The sequence below is a fragment of the Colletotrichum fructicola genome (assembly GCF_000319635.2).
Source record: "Colletotrichum fructicola Nara gc5 chromosome Unknown KSG_Nara_v1_contig07, whole genome shotgun sequence".
Taxonomy (NCBI): domain Eukaryota; kingdom Fungi; phylum Ascomycota; class Sordariomycetes; order Glomerellales; family Glomerellaceae; genus Colletotrichum; species Colletotrichum fructicola.
The window spans coordinates 4,243,916-4,265,117 of NW_027094057.1; the positions used below are offsets into that span (position 1 = coordinate 4,243,916).

Consider the following 21,202-nt stretch of genomic DNA (forward strand, 5'->3'; position numbering starts at 1 on the left):
GGCTACCTGTCCTTCAATTCGAGGCGCAGGATCTTCCTTGGGCGTCGTTCGTAAGTTGACGACCGCAAAAGGCAACGAAGGAAGATTACGAACAAGAAAATTCAAATAAGTTGACTGCGTACATATACGCTGTCATGGCATTTTTGTTCTTGACAAATGCCCCACTCCATCGTAAATACGAATACAGTCAGTTGCTACGTGAAATGCATAAGTCTCGTATTGTGCGTTGCTGACTCTTACTAGACGAGGGGTTCAACTGCGCAGTCGTACCGGGGGTACATGATGCCGCCGAATGAGGTGATCGCGGGCTGTAGCGGCAAGCACACTAACCTAGTTGAGGCAGCTTGTACTTGGCGTGTGTGCGTGACAGTTTTGTTGTCTAATTAACTTGTATGTCGCAATAACAAAAGGACCCAGCTATGTTTGCTGACAAGTGGGCACTCTGAGCGGTAAAGCAAGCAATCATGTTCCATTCTGATGGATTACCATGTCTGAATAACTTGGCTGTCGCAATACCTGATAGGATAGATAGCATGTAAACCAACTCTAGCCCCAGCTTTTGGCCGTTGCTATCCGCATGCTATCCGGATTTAGGGTCAGGCCATGTGGTGTCGTTACATTTTAATGGGGCCTGAGGTGGGTTTGGTACAATCACGGATTCCAGCCCCATGTTTTCACGATGAGAACTTGCCTTGTAGAAAGTGACACCGATAGATTTTCGCCTAGAACCTGTCGTGAAGTTCTTCAGGTGAGCTCCGCCGTCAACAAAGCTGCCGGGGAATTAGGACGGATGACAGTTGGTGGGCTGGCGGCTGCGGTTACGCTTTCTCTCGGGCATTTGGCGGACAACTGTCTTCCCCCGTAGTCCGCCCTGTTCTTGTCGAAAGGATTGCTGGAACGATGATGGACAGATTTCTGTCAGAGTGCGACGGGCGGAGCAACGTTGAGCGGGGAATGGCCCCAACGAACGAATATATCTCTCGCTCTTTCACTCTTTGGGATACTTTACCGCCGACATCAAGATTTCCCATCCACACGAATAAGCCAAGAAAAGATTTGTGGAGCATTGGGTTGAGGAGCGCCCAAAGTTTGCTGTTTCATGGTGACTGACAGCGCTGACCACCATTCCGATCTGGCGTTGCTTTACGGGATTCTCATGCGACAAAGAACCCTTCACTTCATAATGAGCCAACCACTTTACACCACGAAAGAAGACGCATGGCTGCTAAGTTCGGAATTCGGCTGTCTGGGGTAATCGACCTCCCACATTCCGAACGAACACCCAACAATCTGGTTAAGATTGATGATTAAGTTTAAATTCGAGATGTGCCATTCATACGACTCACGTCAAAGTCGGACTGGGGCGGTAGCCGGCGGCTTCTGTCCCGCCTCCAGCTAGACGCACAGCGCGCGGAAACTACCGAAATTCAGCGAATCCAGAGGGACTCGGCGCCTGATACCTACATCATCTTACATCCTTTGGTGGCCACCTGCATAGAGTACGTTGGAGAAAATGACGCACCCTAGCCTATCGCAAGCTATCAATAGGTTGCAAGAACAGCCAGTCTTACGGGAAGGTTACTATGGACCACCTTTACCCTTCGCTAAACCGGAACAGGCGACTGGTTCATTGCCAACGTAACACTGACCATCGGTCCTCGGCCACCGACCCCATAGAGTCTAATACAGACAGTACGGGGCCAACGGGGCCGAAATGGAGCTAGCCGGCGGGATGCCTGCCGGCCCGCCAATACGATGACTTCGGTGTCTCGTATGGCATCAAGGTCAGACGGTACTTTTTCTTCAACTCAATGACTTAGAGGCTTGGCGAGGAGGGGTAGCTCACTGAAGATGTCTTCAAGATGGATAAGATAATCTTATCTGATCTGCAGGATGCGTGGCATTCCCCGTCACACAAGACAACGTGCCGGCACCTGAGACTCGATCACCGCATGTAGACTCGGAGGAATTACCTAACGAGCTGGAGGGGTAAAGGCGTGATTCAGTCCGACAGCGGCGAACCCTTACGGGCAGGTACAGACAATGTAGACAAGAGGCGCAGGCCGTCTTGGCCAGGTCGCCTTGGCCAAATCATGACAGATGACAGACGGGTAAATAAGGGACGGATCCCCCGGCTGTGTTCAAGTGCCGTGGACTAACGATCTATCTCCCGTTCCATCTCGATTTCTCTGCTTTTCCAGATACCCCTCCTGTTCTTCTTTTTCCCAAAATGGCGTCACCACAGCCTACTATCAACGAGCTCGCAGCCCAGATTGGCCAGCTCTCAGCCGACTTCACCAAGTTCCTGGGCGACAACAAGATCCCCGAGCCTACTCTTGCCGCGGATAGTGTGCGAAGCTACAGTGGTCTGACGTCAGAGGCTTTCTTGCTTCGACAGAGGTTGATTGATACCTTGAAGGACCTGTCGTATCTGGTCGAGGGTCCTAGTGAGAGTGTTTTCAACTTTGCCCACAACGTAAGTCACGCCATCCCTGAGAGACGATTCCTGAAGATTGAAACAACATGAATAACATATTATTTAACAGTATGGCCCTGACGGCGCAGCACTCAACGCCATTAACTACTTCGACTTTTGGTCGGCCGTCCCCCTCAACGGCGACGCGTCCTACGCCGATATTGCCAAGCATGTCGACCTGCCCGAGGAGGTTGTCCACCGCCTTCTGGAGCATGCCTATACCCTCCGAATCTTTGAGGAGACGGAACCAGGCAAGCCTCTCACCACTCGGGTGAGACACACTTCGCGGTCCGCAGCTGTTGCCCAGAATGAGGGCCTCCACGGACTCGTCTTCAACATCATGAACGATGCCGGCCCGCCGATGGTGTTCCTTCCTTACGCGCTGGACAAGTACCAGCGGGGCAAGAAAGAGCTCAAGGAAGACATGAACGAGACTGCCTTTGGCATGTGGCAGAGAGGCGAGTTCTCCAAGGGCTACAAGACCTCCTGGGAGATGATGGAGGAGGACGGCGAGGGCGAGAAGAAGGGATACCGCATGAGGACATTCGTCAAGTGGATGAACTACATCAAAGAGATCTTCCAGCTTGAGGGCATGGTCAGGGGCGCGTACGACTGGGGTAACGCTGGCGACCTCAGTGTGGTTGATGTAAGTCACCTTCTTGAACCTTCATCTTGACCGTGTAAACTAACATAGCACTAGCTCGGCGGTTCCGGAGGTCACGACAGTTTCGTTCTGGCCAAGTCTTTCCCCAACCTCAAGATTACGGTCCAGGATCTCCCAGAGTGCCAATCTTCTTTCGATAAGAACATCCCAGAGGAGCTGAAGGGCCGTGTGAGCTTCCAGCCCCACAGCTTCTTTGAGCCTCAAACCCTCCAGGCGGACGTGTACATGATCAAGCTGATCCTCCACGACTGGCCCGATGCCGAGTCCATCAAGATCATCCAGGGCCTTACGCCGGCATTGCGCCCGGGCTCCAAGGTCCTTCTCATCGACTATGTCGGCAAGCAGGGCACCGTTGAGGAGAGCGCTGCTGTCGCTGCGTCGATGCCTAGATCGATTCAACAGATGGGCACCTCCACTGATTTGAGAATGATGGGACTCTTTGGTACCAAGGAGAGACACGTTGATGCATGGAAGGGTATGTTCAAGAGGGCAGATGAGAGATTTGAAGTAACTCGGTTGGAGGCGATCCCGTTGTCCTTCTTCGTCATCATCGAGGCTACATGGCGTGGGAACTAGACCGGTTATTTGATGAACAATGTGTTACGACTGCTTAGTACATATGGGAGGATGATTACTGCCAAAAGTTTCAATTCATTTACACGATGCCTCTGAACTTTTCTTGTCTCCTCGGTCCCTGTGTCGTTTCAGGGTTGCAACCCGCTGCTACGGATAGATGGGCCCGTCTAGAATTTCCCAGTCCCACAACTTCGGGATGGTTTCCGGATCCATCATCGTCCACCCAGCGTCCCACTCCGCCCCTCGCTTCACGATGCCCTTCATTCACCACACGCAACCTTCAACTATCGTTTCCGCTCCGGATGAGTCATCAAATAACATGGTTTCGTGGTGTAGTTGGTTATCACGTCAGTCTAACAGATCGAGGTCCTCTGGATCCTCGCCTGGTTCACTGAAGGTCTCCGGTTCAAGTCCGGGCGAAATCATCCTCTTGGGCGAATGGTTTAGTGGTATAATACTCGCTTAGCATGTGAGTGGTCCAGGGTTCGATTCCCTGTTCGTCCATCTTTTTGCTGTTTTGAAGCTTTTGATGATATGCTGTCGTCGGGTTGGCGGTGATACCTTCATTTTTAGCTAGTGCTAGTTTCTGAGACTATGGTTATGCTTCTCGTGCTTCCTGTAATTCTCGCCTTGTCCAGTCTAACTCCTCCAAGCTAATGATTGTTCTTAGCAATTTCAATAAAAGACGATTGCGATCTGTCTGTCGACCGTGTGGAAGTGCGGCGTCATTGGTCATGCGAACATCAAGAAGCCAGTCTGAAGTCTGCATTTGCCGAACATCGAGCCCACACAAGATTGAGCTGGACAAAGTGTAAATAATTGCGTTCCTGATTTTCAGTGACACAGGTTCCACAACCCACGGCGCAACGCCGTGCAGTCGGTGACAAAGCGGGACACACGGTGGCATTTGAAAGACCGGCCGTCACCTGAATCCGCTGGCCGAACCGCCGTGATTGGAGAGTCGAGGGTGGCAGACATGGGACGCGCGCCGGCGCACTCGTTAGCGTACTCGTCAATGCACCAGTGCATGGAACAAGCCTAGGGTCGGGATGAACTAGTCGAGTCGCTGCAACCTTTGGGTCTGCAGAAAGCATGGTAATTCTGTGACTAGAAGAGGGGGGACCCGAAGGTGAGACCCGAGGAAGCACTTTGGGAAATCCTATTCACCTTTTGGGACGAGATGGGACGGCCGGTGAGCGAAAAGTGGCGCCGTAGATGGGAGCTCTCTCCGATGGATTGCATTGTCAACGTGCATACGAAGGACTGGTGGCTGTGTGATTACTTGGGGCTAGCTTTCTCTCACTTGGCTGTTCTGTTCCAGATGATTGGTTTTGAGCAGCAGGACAGTCATCATCTTGAACAAAGAACGTGGTGGGAATGACTGGCGTGAAGTCACCATTTCAGTGCTTGATCCAAACATATCCTGTCTGTAAAGCCACCCTTGGACCAGGCCGGTCCAGGCCGCCGTCCCGTCTCATCCTTCCCCTAACCATGAGCTGGCTTCGGCCGACCACCACCTAAACCTCCAGGATGTTAGCTTCCTTGCGTGCGTTAGACGCAGTAATAAGTCAGTCACCAGGCCGAGGTGGTAGAAGACCCTTAGCCAGCACTACATCCTGTCATCCACACAACCACGTCCTTCACCTAGCGTTACCTAGCGGCATCCCCAGCCGGACCAGGCTTGTCCCCGGCTCAGCCATGATTCTGCGTCTTGAGAGTACAGTTAATCTTGCGTGCGCGGTCATAAATGAAGCTCGTCCCCAAAACCTTCCATTAGCTTGTGCCTTGATGCTGTCATCTTCAGCTCGCTCACGGGCCAATTTCTTGTGTTTGCTTTCTGATCCCGAGGCTCTGGGACTGGGACCATTCTTCACCGCCGCCCTACTGTGCCTCACATTCCCCGTTTCGTTACCAACCTGTCGGGTCAACGAAACAACGAGAAATGACAAAATAGAACCGGGGAATAACGCCGCGACGAAACAACAGCTCGATCATATCGAAAGAGACACAACACCGAGAGACGCAAACTGACGACCGGCATCATTGGCTTTCGAGACATCAATTCCCAGCCGGACGGTAATCGAGAACGGGAGCGGAACGAGGCGAGTCGAAGCGAGAACATCCGGGGCGGATCGAAAGAGCGACATGCGTTTTTGACAGCACCAACAGAAACACTTGCTTCTTGCCTCCTTCGTGTCGCTGAACCCTGTGCGACGTGCCACGGCGGCGAGCCAAGCCCGCCAGCAAGCGGCACAGCGAGTCTTACGGGCGAAACGACCAGGGCGGGTAGATTGAAGTCGGGCGGGTCGCGAGGAAAGATGACCGGCATCCTGTCCTCCACCGTTGGCCGCGCGTGGTATCCCGACTCCTCGGGGTTGCTGATCAAATTGATTGGACTGCCAATATTCGTCGCATTTCTGGTGTGGGAGTTCCGATCATGGTATCGGCTGAGAAAGATCCCCGGCCCTTTCCTGGCATCGGTTTCGGTCTTGTGGCAGTTGAAGAAGGCAGTTGGAGGGACTTACCACGAGCACTTGAATGATGTTGCTAGGAAATATGGTAAGCATTATGTCCAAGTTTCCATTTCATGGACACCTTTTGCGAAGGACGGGACCTCGGATTCAATGGCTTGGAACGTACACAAGCAAAAAGACCATGCCAACAACAGACGCTGATCAACACCATCGCAGGACCCCTAGCGCGCATCGGCCCAAACGAGCTGTTATGCACTGACCCCGACTCACTGCGCAAGATGTCGGCCGTCCGCTCGCCGTACACCAAAGGCGATTTCTACGATTCCGGCCGCATCACCCCCGGCGTTGATAATGTCGTCTCCATGCGGGATGAAGAGGAACATAAGGCCATGAGGGCGCGCATGGCACCGGCCGTAAGTCATCCTCTTCTATCGATGTCTCTCAAACATGCTACAGCGAAGCGAAGCGGGGGCGCTGCACCTCACCCTACTGCTAGTTATGTCAGTAGCTGACTCTCGAGATCGATAGTATGCTGCAAAGGAAAACGAGGGTTTTGGCTTCGAGACAGGCATCGACCGCCAGCTCATGAATTTCGTACAATTGATTGACCAGCATTATGTCTCTACCGATGCCGAGTTCCGACCGCTGGATCTCGCTGAGAAGACGCAGTACTTTGCGTTAGACGCTATTGGGGACATTTCTTTTGGCGGCGCGTTCGGGTTCCTTGCAGAGGACAGGGATCTGTTTCGGTACATCGAGATCAACGAGTCGTCACTACCCATCATGAACGTCGTCTCTGTGCTTCCATGGCTCGGTCGACTTGTTCACAAGTGGCCATTCCGTTTGATGTTGCCTACAGAGAATGATCAAATCGGGTTTGGGCGTTTGATGGGGTGAGTCGCACAACCTCCATGTTCACGTAGACTGGACACTGACTGACGTGCTGCAGTTTCGCTAAGAACTATGCCGAAATGAGACTACAGCCTGGAGCGAAGCCCCAGAAGGACATGATGCAGGCCTTCATCAATCAGGGCCTCAACCTGGACGAGCTCATTCAGATCGTCTACATCCATATGTAATGCAAACCCACAAAGACATCCGGGGCATCTTAACTAACATCTCCAAAGGATTGCCGGCACCAATTCTGCCGCACAAGCGATGCGCATGACTTTACTATGCTTGGTAAATAATCCCGTCGCCTACCGCAGACTTCAGCGGGAAATCGACGGCGCCATAGCGGCGGGCTCAATCAGCTCTCCCATCACCAACTCCGAAGCTCTTAAGCTTCCGTACCTCCAAGCCGTCATTCGCGAAGGGCTGCGATTTTATCCCCCTGTTACAGGCTTGGGGTTCAAGCAGGCACCTGAAGGCGGCGACGTGCTCAACGGCTACTACGTTCCCGCCGGCACACAAATCGGGCAGAACTTTTTCGGTGTTGGTCGGTCACAGTGGGTTTGGGGCCCTGACGCCGATGTCTTCCGCCCTGAGCGGTGGCTTTCGGCGAGTGAAGAGGAGCTGAAGCAAATGAATGCCGCCGTTGACACGCACTTTGGCCACGGCAAGTACTCATGCCTGGGAAAGTCGATTGCCATGATGGAACTGAACAAGGTTTTCGTTGAGGTAAGCTCTCGATACAAGGACTTTGATCAACGGTGGCTCACATGACTTTAGCTGCTACGGAGATACGACTTTACTGTTATGAACCCCGAGAAGCCCATCAAGACGCTCAGTGCGATTTTCTTTGTCGCTCGAGACTTTTGGGTACGGCTCACGCGTCGCTCCGCCGAGACATGGTGAGCACGTTGTTTGTAATGACTACCACTACCTGATGTAGCGATTGATGATGCATATTTGTATTTACGTTTAGCAAGAAGACGCGACCGTTGGTGGATGGACTGATACCCAATCTCGATATGTCTTTTCCCAATTCTTAAATAATATTGAAGGCTGCGATATTAGCCGCAGCTTGTGTTCGGTACCGCCCGATATTTTCAGTCAGACTCCCCGGGTTCGACTTAGACGACTTGACACATCCTCATGGCATAACACAGCGTAGCATGCTTCATTGCATAATGTTGAGGTCCTCAATTAACACGTGTTGCCAGATCCTAACGTATCTGATAGTTACGAATAAAGGCACAGACTCCACCGCGTATGCAAACTGTCACACTGCGAAGCTACACTCTAGTGCAGGGCTTCTCGCCAAGTCAAGTATTTAGAAGATCTCCTCCTCCTCTGCGTCGTTGGTGAGCTGAATATCACGCTTAAAGATCTCCTCCTGCTCGTCATCGTTGGTAAGCTGAACGTCGCGCTTGAAGATCTCCTCCTGCTCATCGTCGTTGGTAAGCTGGACGTCGCGCTTGAAAATTTCCTCCTGCTCATCATCATTCGTGAGTTGGACGTCACGCTGAAAGATCTCCTCTTGCTCGTCATCGTTGGTGAGCTGAACGTCGCGCTTGAAAATTTCCTCTTGCTCCTCGTCGTTGGTGAGCTGGAGCTCACGAGCCTTCAGGCCCTTCCTAGCGGTCTCGGCGTCCTCAGGGTTCTCGGCGGCGAGAGCGTTGAGGATGGAGTTGACGTCATCCTGGCGCTTGAAGATCTCTTCCTCCTCAGCATCCTGAGTAAGCTGGAGCTCGCGCTTAAAGATCTCCTCCTCTTCGGCATCTTGGGTGAGCTGAAGCTCGCGAGCCTTCAGACCCTTCCTTGCAGTCTCGGCATCCTCGGGGTTCTCGGCAGCGAGGGCGTTGAGGATAGCGTTGACGTCGTCCTGGCGGGCAACGAGAGAGTCGAGGGGCGCGGCGATGGCGGCGGCGGCCAGGGTAGTGAGGGCGACGGTGAAACGCATATTGGCGGTTGTAAGTGATCGTAAGGATTAAAGGATAGTAGGTTGAACGATGTGAGCACAGCTCTGGAAGTTAAGATTTGAAGATTATCGAGTGGACCGGCACACACGGAGTTTGGACACTACAGGATAGGAGTTCGCACGAGATGAGAAGATAGCTATCGAGGAGGCATGGGTATTTCAATGTCTGGGCAGGCCAGATAGACGCATCGGGACGGATGGGGTGGGAGGGTTCTGGCAAAGTTTACCAGGCGGGTTTGCCGCACTGGTGCCGCGAGAGCCGACTCAGCGGATATCGAATGGCAGGCGTCGACTGACGTCTCTTGGCAACGCAAGCCTTTTCATCCGAAACATCACGGTCTGGCGAACGCTTCGAGGCTTACCTGGTTGGGAGTATTGCTGTGTTGCAGTTTCATGTGGGCGACGAATCGCAACCACGGCTTCGCGTGGGGGTGGAACGGCGGGGTCAGGGGCAAAGCTCTCGGCTTTTGAGGCTCAGGAAAACAACGAGGAGAAGAGGCTCGTTTGGTTTAAGCGGGACGCGTAGGGCGGACGGAAAGTGGGAATCCCCCGCACGGAACGGGAATGATGTGAGGAGGAAAGATCGGGTGAGGCGATACTTGTCGGGGGTTGGCAGTTCCGTGCCCTGAGCCTCATGTCTTGCATTGCATGCTCGGACGCAACATGGTTGGAGGCTGTCACATGTCCAAAGTCAGATTTGGCTCAAGATAGACGAGACTGCCAGGTCCAGGACAAAGGTTGAGGCGGTGTTCAGCTGTGTTTGGATGAGGACGGCAACGCGGCAGGATGGCAGGACGACCATCTTCACCAGTGCCTCACCAGTGGTTGTAGTTGAGATGTTCATCGGAGAATTAATAGGCTTACTACATAACATTGCATTGAATGGGTCTCTTTGCAGGAGAACTCCCGCCGGGATACTGTCGATCCCGTCGCTAGTGCTGGAAACTTCCTGAGACTGGTTTGGTCGGGAGTTTTTGCCGCGATCCCGTTGCTACGTTTCGTTTTATGTCTGGGCTTGTCCCAAAATTAGCCAGGCCAACGTGACTGTGCACGGGATGTTCCTCCTGTCCCAAAGCCATTCCGTCTGCCATCGAACTGCGAAAGCCAAGCAACGGAACACAATTCCCATGCTGGAGAACCCGTTGAAGGTTTGTCCGTCAAGCTTGGCAGAACTTTGTCTCTGCCCTGGATAGCCAGCCTCGTTGGATCCAAAGTGGTTAGATCTCCCGCAGTACAGTCCCTGCATCCACAGTAAAGTCAACCAAAGTCCCAGATGTTCCAGATTCTTACTTGATCTGCGGTAACACCAGTGCTGACGACAAAACAAACCTCCAGGGTAGGGTTGGGTGCCAGCACCCACCTGTGGGTAAGACCACGGCTCATCCGGAGGCCAGGGGTCAACATCGAATTGCCGCAAAAGGATCGAGAGTCGTATTGCGCAGCCCCACGATCGACACAAAAAGCACGCTAGAACAAGAGGCACTGCAAGGTCTGATGTAAGAAGGTTAACTGAGCCTCATTGTCAAGCTAACTCGAATGTTCTACGCTCAACCTAATAGTAGCCACCCTGAACAACGCGTCGAATTTATCATCATTGGTGTATACATTAGATGTCTTTGGACTTCGTCGCCACCCGGTAATCCATGCCTACTGTCACACTACCAAACCACAGAGCAAGCTTGTCCACAATAAGATTCTTCCGTCCATACCAAGGACCCTGGTTCGTCACCACAGGCATCCGGCCATGTGCCTTCTTGAAGTAATTGGACGTAGCGTCCACGCATGGCAGTCGGGGGGCGTCGCGTTTCTCCTCCTCAGACAGTACCGGTGTGGCTGAGACAGCACCTGTCTTTTGCATCTGCTTGATCACACGGATACAGATTCTCGTAACGGTGTCAGCACCGGGTGTCCAGGTCTGGGTGACGTAGCCAATAATGGCAGCCGCGTTGGGCACTCCGTCCAGCATGCATCCTCGCCAGCAGTACTTCTCGCCAACCTTCACAGGAACACCATCGACGGTGACTTCGGTGCCGCCAAAGAGCTGTACGTGCAGACCCGTGGCGGTGATGATAATGTCGGCAGGGAGATGGCGACCAGACTTGGTGCGGATGCCGTCGGCTGTGACGGTGTCGATATGGTCGGTTACGATCTCGGTGTTTGGCTGGTGTAGTGTCTTGAAGACATCGCCGTCGGGACACATATTGAGACGTTGCTGGAAGGGGTTATAGCGAGGCTTGAAGTGGATGTCGACTGGATAGCCCTTCGGTAAGCGACGCTTCGCATCCATTCTCAGAAACTTCTTAGCCGCTTCGGGGAAGTTTAGGACAAACTGGATGAAGAATGTCTCGAGAATGAGGTCCTTCAACAAAACCATCCAGTTGGCGAGGAAGAGAGGCAAAAACCTCTTCAGCGACTTGTCGAAGCCTGACTCAGCCGCAAGTGCGAACACATAGGACGGACTTCGCTGGAGGATCGTGGTAGAACCCGCTGTCTTCGCAATGTTCGGGAACAATGTCATTGTTGTCGCGCCGGAGCCAATAATAATAACTCTCTTGCCGGTGTAGTCGAGGTCTTCGGGCCACCACTGCGGGTGGATGACTTGGCCCTTGAAGTTGTCGATGCCAGGAATGTGTGTCTCAAGTGCCTTCTCGTACGAGTAGTAGCCAGAGCATACGAACAAGAACTTGGCCTTGATCTGCTTCTCGCCCTCTGGGGTCTCGCAGGTCACCGTCCATTTCGCTTCATCGCTGTCCCAGCTGGACGACTTGACTTTGTGGCGGTAGCGGATGTGGTTGTCGAGGCCATGTGCCTTGACCGCATCCTCAATGTACGCAGCGATTGGCGCGCCTTCAATGATCTTCTTGTCGTGAGGCCACGGGTGCCACCCGAACCCAAAGTTGGTCATGTTGGAGTCGGAGCGGAAGCCAGGGTACTTCCAGTAGGACCACGTGCCACCGACGACGTCACGAGCTTCGAGTACGGCGAAGCTGCTGTCTGGCAGCTCCGTCCGCACGCGGTACGCCGCGTTGACGCCGGAGATGCCAGCGCCCAAGATCAGAATGTCGAGTTCTTCGGCCATGTTCACGACAGAATACTTCTTCTTACTAGTTTGCGTCTAGCGTGGTCAGGCCGGCTGACTTGAAGCTCTTATGTCTTGCCTGCGTTGATGCGATCAGAGGATTTTTTCTGTTGAGGAGGCTTGCTGCCGAGGCATTTCTGGTGGGACGTGCGCGCCACGGGCGTAGATCTTGCAGCTGGCGTAGGGATGCCATGCAGGGGCTTGCATGTCTTAACAATTTCTTCCTCATTCATCTCGGCGGCTGGTTGGTCACACCGGACTGACAGTGAGCTGTCGAAACATGAAATCGAGCCACACATCAAGGAACTAACTTATGCGAGTGCGAACGGCAAACGTCAGCGAAAGAAGAGTGCCTCGGTCGGGAGGGTTCATACTCTTGCTGGAGCTGTTCTCATTGGGCGAGCCCTCAACTAAGAGTTCCGACGATCATTCTAGAAGGGCAACACTATCAAATTCTGTGCATCTACCACGCCGCGCGCACAGCATTAGACCATCGCCCGAACTATGGAAGATCTCTAACCTCGGTATGATCAGTGGCGGTCACCAATCGGGTTATGCATGGCTTTACGTGGCACCGTGGGTGGCCATCGTTGCTGTTGTTGCAAATCGTATGGCACAGACGATCGCTACCACTAGCAACGCTATTGGATACTACCATGGTGTTCTAGTATCGGTGATGATGCACGGGCTAAATCGGTGAAGACATCTCGGTTGACAGTTGGCCCGTCGCACTCTCTTGGCGGCCTGGCAACGTGTTTCCGTTGGCAAAACCCCACAACTATCCGTCCGGGGCGCCGTCGGAGCCGGGATCAAGCTTATACGGCACCGAACCCGTCAGACCAGCATGTGATTTCCTGAAGATATTGATACCTAAACTTTCAAGACGTATTGGCAGATGGTTCTAGTGTCATCCATCATTTTGTTTGCATGAATGATTGATGCGCAGACGCGTCGCTCTAGTTCGCATCTCAACTCGATATCTAACCTTGGCTGTACGCTCTACCTTATGCTGAAGTTTAGGGCATATCAACGTTCAGCTGTGTAAAACTCCTGCATTGATTGATCTCTGACGAAATCATAATTATTTTCGCCTTCATTTTCAGTGTTGAAGTTCAGAGTTGAACAGCTAGATTTCGCAGCAACTTACTACTTGTCGCACGCCTGCTCGGCTCTGAACAATTGCAAGGAGACACACAAAGCATTGGCTTGCCATTGGCTTGCCATTTGCTCGACATTTGCTCGACTAACCAGAGTTTCATAGACTCAAAGAGTGAAAAACAATGTTTTCACCAAGATAATAGTGGTAGAGCACGTATCATCTTTACTGTTTTAACAGCAATACTCGCAGAGTTATCGTCTATTCTCATACAATGCTCATACAATGCGTAATCAAGCATCGGTTTAGATTGATAAGTGACTAATTACGATAGGCCTTTACCACCTCCTGCTTGCACGTAGCTTGGGTTTCCTTTTGCCCAGTAATTACAGCAATGTCCCCCACATTTGTAGAGGGATAGAAAGCCGCAAGGTTGGCCGGGTTCTAACCAGTCCAGTGAGCCAGGTGTTCAATGTGCCTCGTTATACTAAGGCATTACCTGCTGAAACTCTGTGAGCCCTTTTTATCTTGCCTAGAACGTTAAATGTGGTTTCAAGAACCCAAAGGTTGAGAATAGATCCACTCCACTATTGCCAATTGGTACAGTTACTACTACACTTCAGACGGATGCGTATGTAGCTGAGCACTGCGCCTTACTCTTACAGAGTCACCTAAGAAAACCAACAGACAGGATGGTATGTCTCAATTGGAAGTTAGTTTCTAGCCTTGCTTGCGATATGGATGTCTGTTTAGCCAATTTTCATCGTGTCTTTGACTTAGTTCGCTGATGGAGTAAAGACACCCTAACATTGTTTAAAGGATTGAGACGAAAGTGAGTTCCAGCTAACATTGATGTAAGAGCCATTTTCAATTCCTATATTTGAGATGAATGTGATCTGCCTTGCCTGCATGGTGTCACATGATTCTCACATCCCCTCTAGCAACTTGTGCGATGGCAGTTACATGCTTTGGGAATAAAAGCCATAACTTGATTGACAAGTAATTTGTACTTCTTGCGGACGGTCTCTCAGACACGAGCCATAGGCCAATGCACCAATATATTCGGATTGTTGTCAACAGATGTGATGAGCTGACAGTCATATGACTGGTGTCAAGGAAGACAGTTCAAAGCCCTCGGGCCTTGTTCGGAATGTCTGTAGTTTCTCGAGCTGACACGAATGCTTTCATCGCATCATTTCAGCTGGAGAGACTTACCGTTGTCGTTCGTCGGCTTCTCTCACCGCAATGCCGGCAGGCTTATCGCCGACCCGTAGGTCAACTCATTTGCACACCGCCGCGCTAAAATGACGCGATAGGCTATCTATTCCTCTCAGTTTCACCGTCCCGGAAAACTCGTAAACGTCCGGCCGATAATCTAAACGCCGATTTGCTTTTCCAGCCAGCAATCCAAGTCCTTGAAGAACCTATCGCCGATATGCCAATCCGTTGGTCCCGGAGAGGGGTAAGGGGATATGTCGGGCGGGCGGGGTTGGCGTTGCGGCGAAGCAACTTACTTCGACTGAAACTTTGCGGGGTATCATCGCCATCACGCTCAAATCGGGTGCACACCCGATGGGCTGGGCGCCCTCACAACAGCAACAGAACTGGTGCAGTCGAGTAAATTAGGCGGAAATGGCAAGTTTATCCCCGTTGCGTGATCGGAATCAACGTTTGGCCCGGCGCAGTGACGAGATCGGAATGCGGGGAAGTCGTCGAATCAAGTAAGGCAACGCGTGGAGTTTCGAATCAGAGCCGGCGCTTTCGGGGATCCTTCGGGAAGCCGTGCCGCCAAGCTGTCGGTAGATGTCACCGTCCCGGCCGGGCATCAGTCGATGTTAAAAGTGAATGGCCTTCGCTTTTTATATAATCTTCAGCACGCCATCAAGGTTCTAGTTCATCAAGGTCCTCCATTACACTATTCCGTAAACGATCCATTCAATACTCCGATTAATCATCCACACCTGATCCATCCATCATGGCGCCCTCTCTCCACCCCCTCATCGACAACGGCCTCACCAAGGGCGACCCCAACTTCGCTGGAGGCAAGCTCCGCTGCCTTTGCAAGACCAACCCCGTCGAGGTCACTCTCGGCGGCAATGTCGCTCACAACCACGCCTGCGGATGCTCCAAGTGCTGGAAGCCCGAGGGTGCCCTCTTTTCCGTCGTTGGTGTTATTTCCAGAGACCAGCTCAAGGTGACAGCCAACGAGAACAAGCTGCACGTCGTCGACCCCTCCGCAGTCATCCTGCGTAACGCATGCAAGGAGTGCGGGGTACACCTGTACGGACGAATTGAAAAGGACCACCCCTTCAAGGGTCTGGACTTTGTCCACGCCGAGCTGTCAGACTCCAAGGGCTGGCAGGAGCCGCAGTTTGCCGCTTTCGTTTCGTCCATTATAGAGCAGGGATTCCACCCCAAGGGCATCGATGAGGTTCGCCAGAAGTTCAAGTCTGTTGGACTTGAGACATACGACACCCTCTCTCCTCCTCTGATGGACCTCATTGCTACCTGGACTGGCCAGCAGTCTGGTCGCCTTCCGGCCAAGTTGTAAATAAGACATTTGTTATGGGATTATGGACATCGGCTGTGTCGGCAAAAGCTGCTCGGGGTTTACTGAGCATTTGGATGAGTTGGATGTAAAATAGGATTAGCTTGGCCGCCCAAGACTGTACCAACCCAAATAAATCTGACTTTGTGGCATCTACACGCTGTAGCTTGGTGCTCTGTTCAACCAACGGAGTGAACTCGAGTAGCTTGAGCAGTGATTTGAACTGCGACGTTTCAATCCCCAATCTCCGTGCCGTGGAAGGCGATCTCTCTTAAAGCCTGCGTCCTGATGATGGAATGATGTGTCAAGTGGCACAATTCGTAAAGTTGAGTTGCGCCGTTCAGTACCTGCTTTCGTTCCTTTTTCCTCCCGTTTGTGCCCATGTTATGTTTCCGCAGGTAAGGTAGATTGGCATCTTCACGATCGAGCGATGAAGCATCATACTCAGCCAACATGCACACTTACATGTGTATAAATGACCTACCTTACCAGCATCCAAGCTTCGAGATAAGCTGCGCTTCTAGGGTAGAGAATAAGTAATAACTGAAAATTCGACTATCTCCGAAACTTAACCAATGTCAAGTCGTACTTTTAACTCGAATATTCATGCCCTGTTGGAGAAAATGAAGTTACTGGGCTTCTATTCTTGCTGCAAGCTGCAGGCTGCAGGCTGTAGTAAGCAAAGACAAACACACCATACATGCGTGTTGGGACGATGGCTTTATCATTGCGAAAACTTCCTACATTGTCGTAAGAGTGAAGAAAGTCATCGTCTGATTCAACAATCCTACCTCATTTTAGTGTCCATCTTTTATACTCTTACGAGTTTTGTATGTTCGCGAATTAGCCGCTTGATTTCTCGCTCAACAGAATTGTGGTTCACAGCCCGTGCTTTCATGGCAATCAATTCATCAAGGAAGCCTTCCGGACTAACATGACGTGACGTAAACCCATTCTTTGAGAGGGATCTGAGCGTCTCAGAGCGTACGTGTGTCTTCACCTCAACTACAGGACTGGTTCGCATTAGACCCGTCAATGCCAGTCTCCAGCGTACATTGATCTTCAAATCCATTGAAGCTGATCACTTCCAGAGTAAAATTGCCTCAGCTTCGGCAGCGTGTAGAGCCATACCGGATCCGGTACTTCGGAATGTGGGCAGGGTTCACGACTCGGAGCCCCGGCGCGGATCGGAGGCCAGGAAGCTACTCATGAGGTTCCTCGGTTGCGTAGGTCGGTCGAAGACTCGGCATCAGGGCCGCCGACGCGGAATGCCATTCTGGTTGATTGCTACCTAACATGAAAATCGAACTCTTGCTTCAGCTTTGCTGTGCGGCCGGTTGGCCGGCGGTTTTCCTCAATCGGCGAGGGCAACCGACACTTAAATGTCTAGAAACCGCCGTCAAACTCAACTTCAGCTGGCGCTAGATCACCATGGAACACGATTGGTCTGGATTCTCATGCTGCCTTGTCAGTCGAGTTCTTGGCAACGCGCCGTTGGGACTTCGGGTCTCGGAAGAAACTCGTTCCCAACGAACAGACTCTCGGTACCCCCGGCTACCACCACAGTTAGGCCTTGGCTTCCATAAACGACAAGTCATGTCCGGCCTCGAACAAAAGAGAAGACGATGAAAGACCCAGTTGAAGGACTGCTAGATTGCGCATAAATGAATCAGGGTTCGCAACGGACCCGTCGCTGAGAGGGGCCCCAAAACTTTAGTCTCTCTCGGTTGCAAGGGTTGCGGAGTGGTGAGCAAGGGTCTTTGGAAGTAATACCGTGCGCGGAAAGGATCGACATAAGGCAATTTTGACAATCACGCAGCGATTTTAGACCTAGCCCAGCCGCTTCTAGCGCTGAAGAGAACGGTACTGGCAGCGAATTGCGTCTGGGGTCTGGGGTCGAGAGTCGATGAAGTTGAAGTTAAGCTTGTTGGCTCGGTACGCGAACCAACGACGATGATGCTTGGGGTAAGGCGACTAACAACCGCCGTTGGCTTTGGTCTGGTTGACGGGAATGCCTAAAATTGCAATTAACCTTCTAGAAGAACTTGGGGTCTTTTTTTCGACGGATTCTGGGATGCTCCTTCGGTTGCAGTCCATCCGCTATCGTCCCTTGCGTTGCCCAGGCGCGCCATCTTCTTGGCCGGACCAGGCGCTCTAAGCGGCTTGGCAGACAAGGAACAAGTCTGCAACCCCTGAGGGAAAAATGCGACGCACGACATGAAGAAAAGTTCCCTGGCGCTGGTACACCCGAATGTCGGAGCTTGCAGAATGCATCTGATCTTTCATTGAAAGCACGATATCTGATCCAGTGCTTTGGAACTTGCCATTTAGGGCAGATATAGCTTCAATGTCGATACTACGCACCGACCCGCGGCGACAGCCTCAAATGGTGCAGACGTCAAAACACGAGTGGCCCGTCAACCCGTCTGACTTGCCGTGCCGCTCACGGCAGTCAACTCTACTCTATATTAGCGTGGGTCGTGGGGGCTATCTGCGTTCTGGCATTTCTCCCTCCGGGACTTCAAATGTCCTGAGAAGCAAGGATCTGGATACAGGCTAGACTCAACTCCAACCTGGCTCCCGGTTTCTCCTCAGGTCTCCGCTAGTGCCTTGGAGTTTGAGCTCTCGTTCGCCCGCTTGTGTTGAAGGAAGCTCTCGAAACCAATGATATTCCCAGTTGACGGCGGAGGATCGTTGGGCCTAGTCGAAAGGAAACGGCCCCCTTTCCTCGCCTCGCTCAGCGTCCCCCCTTGGAACACGAGAGGAATCAGGATCACGCCGTCCGCACCCCAGAAGATGCAGAAAACTCTACTCTAGTAGTGCGGATATCTCCAGCAGTTATCTTCTAGAGCCTGTCAAGCTTATTTTCCCGTGTATCATGTTGAGCAGAATATAGTTCGATTCCTTCGTTTAGCGGCTCGCCTCCTCGGGAAGAGGAGGGGCTACCGTGGCGACATCGTGGATCTCTCACAGGGAGATAATGAAAAGAAGATCTACATAAAGAAAGGGCATGCCTACTTGCCCATTACGACCCTTCGGTCTGACCGCTCTTCTGCTGCTCCGGATCGACTTTGGGTCTGCTCGAGTGCGACTTCTTGGCCCTTGCCCACTCAGATCGAGACCCAGACCCAGCTCCTTGGAACTGGACGCAAGCAACGCACGACTCGCAGTCAAAGCTTCGCCTTGGGGGCCGATCTCTCCCTTCTTTTTTATCCACGGCCAGCCCCGTGCAAGGCTGGGCATTTCCCTCGCGATCCATCCGACCTCGATTTCGAACATGGAGTTCGCAACCCTAGTTGCTCGGCGTCCCGAGCATGTCGACGTCTTGACGATCCCAACACCGCCTCATCAGGCGACGGCCATCTTCATCACGTTCTTCTTCCCGGCTGTGTCGGTTCTCATCTTCGCGGCACGAACGTACAGCAGACTTACGACGCGACAATGGGGTATCGGTATGTTGTGTAGACTTTGTCAGAAGTGAGGAGTGCAAGCATGCTGACGCGATTTTAGACGATTGGCTTTGCGGCATGGCAGTGGTATGCAGATCACCATGAACTTCAACATCTGGCTAGAAAAGGGACCTAACAATGTGGCCGCAGCTATGTGCAGTGTGCATGACGCCGCCATTCTTCATGTGTAAGTTGGTCCCAAGTCTCTACCATTTGATACGCATTGTCCAATAGAAACCGTATGCTGACCACCGGCTTTCAGACCTCAAGCTGATGTACTTTGGATACAGAGCCGTTGATGTACCCGCGACCTTGGATACTCGCCCAGCGATGTGGTGGTTCTTCATGATGCAAATGTTCTACAATCCAGTCCTGGCGTTCGTGAGAGCGTCGGTTCTGGTTTTCCTTCTGCGTCTTGGTGGACAGAAGCCTGGCGTCAGATGGACAATCCACGGGCTCAACCTCGTCAATGGCTCCATGGCCGTAGCCATCTTCCTCGTCGCCCTACTCCAATGCTTGCCGATCGAAGCCAACTGGGAGCCCACCATCAGAGCGTCAGCACAATGCGTCAGCAACTCTTTCCACGTAACAATCTCCTGCCTCAACGTGTTGATGGATATCCTGGTGTTGATCCTTCCGTTTTGGATCTTCTTGGGCTTGAAAATGCCGATGGGTGCCAAGATTGCCGTTATCTGCGTCTTTCTCGTTGGTGCTGTGTAAGTCAACCATGCCCCTTTTCAGCCGGGTGCCCTTCCAAGTATGTCAAAGCTTCAAGTTACTAACGATGACTCAATAGTGTAACCGTCATTGCCATCATACGTCTAGTCCTGATCTACAGACTATTCTACGTACCGCCCGACCCGAATAAAGATCCCTTCTACGATATCGGTGTTACCTACAGCGTCGTCGAAGTCAACCTAGCAATCATCTCCGCGTGCGCCCCAGCACTCCGACCCATGTTCCGCAAGTGGTGGCCCAAGCTGTTCGGCGGTATCTCTTCCGGAAAGACCAGCGCTCTCAAATACTACGGCAACTCTTCCCGGCCCCGCAACACCGCCCGAGACAACGACAACATCACTCTCAAAGACATGCGCATGACGCGATCGCAGCATCATACCGAGATTCGCAGCACCTCTCCCTCCGGATCCGAAGAGGAAATCATGACATACAACGGCATCATCCGCACAACCAACGTCAACTTGACATACGAATCAAATCCTAACGTTGGAGACGATGCTCGTTCATCGACGGATTTCAAGATGGGCGAGAAGGCCCAAAGCACCAGAGGTCCTGTTTCTTGAAGAGAGGATATAGATGTATGATGAATACCCAAGAGCCGGAGTTCAAGTAGGAAGCGTCGGTTTCTTTTGTTTTAGTAGCAAGATATCCAACCCCTTGGAGACATGTTCTCATAATGTTTCAACATTTACGTTTACTCGATGCAACCTTTGCTTATGTGCATGTAGAACCATATTACTATCCAAAGATTCACTGATCATCCCGGACAGTAATACATACTCAACTTCGATACAGATTGTCCTGTGAGGACTTTGCTGTGAGGTTCACGAACAAAATATTCATCATAACCCCTGAGTTCAACTCCCTCTTTTCCTCCAACCACTTCTTTGAGGGTTGGTTTTCGGCATTGATATGTCAGCTTTGTTGTTTTTCTTTGGTAGAGTTCTTTCCCAACGAATTGTCTGCTCACTCCGCGGTTCTCGCTATGTTAACCACCTTTAAGGACTTGACGACTAAGCATGAGCTTGCTTAGTCGCGTTGCAATGCCCTTACACCCATCTTCTCAGCATCCCTGAAGGACCAAACCAGGAACGAAACCAGTCACAACAGGCGGGTACAGTCTTCAGAGAAGCTCTTTCCTTCTTGATTTGTTTCCTACTGGTTTTGTTTTGCCTCCTTCGCTTGTTTCGGCCTCGACGCGCCCCCTTCGCGTCAGCCTGCCCACAGTCTTTTTTCCTG

General features: G+C 52.1%; 6 protein-coding genes across 6 annotated transcripts; 4 read left to right on the top strand and 2 right to left on the bottom strand.

Annotated features, from left to right (window-relative positions):
* Positions 1–2,230: 2,230 nt before the first annotated feature.
* AMT9 (O-methyltransferase AMT9) lies at positions 2,231–3,716 on the top strand (the record flags this gene model as incomplete). The annotated part of the gene is made up of 3 exons (XM_032036503.1): positions 2,231–2,476; positions 2,547–3,122; positions 3,177–3,716. 3 exons carry the CDS (start codon positions 2,231–2,233, stop codon positions 3,714–3,716), a joined length of 1,362 nt encoding a protein of 453 aa, XP_031884456.1.
* A 2,318-nt stretch (positions 3,717–6,034) lies between these two features.
* Positions 6,035–7,987, top strand: lolP1-2 (Cytochrome P450 monooxygenase lolP1; the record flags this gene model as incomplete). Its single annotated transcript, XM_032036502.1, has 6 exons — positions 6,035–6,275; positions 6,407–6,603; positions 6,719–7,083; positions 7,140–7,265; positions 7,318–7,810; positions 7,862–7,987. The coding sequence occupies 6 exons, from the start codon at positions 6,035–6,037 to the stop codon at positions 7,985–7,987; spliced, it is 1,548 nt and encodes a 515-aa protein (XP_031884452.1).
* Positions 7,988–8,405: 418 nt separating this feature from the next.
* CGGC5_v012926 (uncharacterized protein) lies at positions 8,406–9,035 on the bottom strand (the record flags this gene model as incomplete). The annotated part of the gene is made up of 1 exon (XM_032036501.1): positions 8,406–9,035. The coding sequence occupies one exon, from the start codon at positions 9,033–9,035 to the stop codon at positions 8,406–8,408; it is 630 nt and encodes a 209-aa protein (XP_031884451.1).
* A 1,624-nt stretch (positions 9,036–10,659) lies between these two features.
* On the bottom strand, positions 10,660–12,132 carry ethA-0 (FAD-containing monooxygenase EthA; the record flags this gene model as incomplete). Its single annotated transcript, XM_032036500.1, has 1 exon — positions 10,660–12,132. One exon carries the CDS (start codon positions 12,130–12,132, stop codon positions 10,660–10,662), a length of 1,473 nt encoding a protein of 490 aa, XP_031884450.1.
* A 3,071-nt stretch (positions 12,133–15,203) lies between these two features.
* CGGC5_v012928 (putative glutathione-dependent formaldehyde-activating enzyme) lies at positions 15,204–15,779 on the top strand (the record flags this gene model as incomplete). Its single annotated transcript, XM_032036499.1, has 1 exon — positions 15,204–15,779. The coding sequence occupies one exon, from the start codon at positions 15,204–15,206 to the stop codon at positions 15,777–15,779; it is 576 nt and encodes a 191-aa protein (XP_031884449.1).
* Positions 15,780–19,053: 3,274 nt separating this feature from the next.
* On the top strand, positions 19,054–20,526 carry SAT4-6 (Satratoxin biosynthesis SC1 cluster protein 4; the record flags this gene model as incomplete). Its single annotated transcript, XM_032036498.1, has 5 exons — positions 19,054–19,228; positions 19,287–19,312; positions 19,376–19,412; positions 19,488–19,941; positions 20,022–20,526. 5 exons carry the CDS (start codon positions 19,054–19,056, stop codon positions 20,524–20,526), a joined length of 1,197 nt encoding a protein of 398 aa, XP_031884455.1.
* Positions 20,527–21,202: the final 676 nt, after the last annotated feature.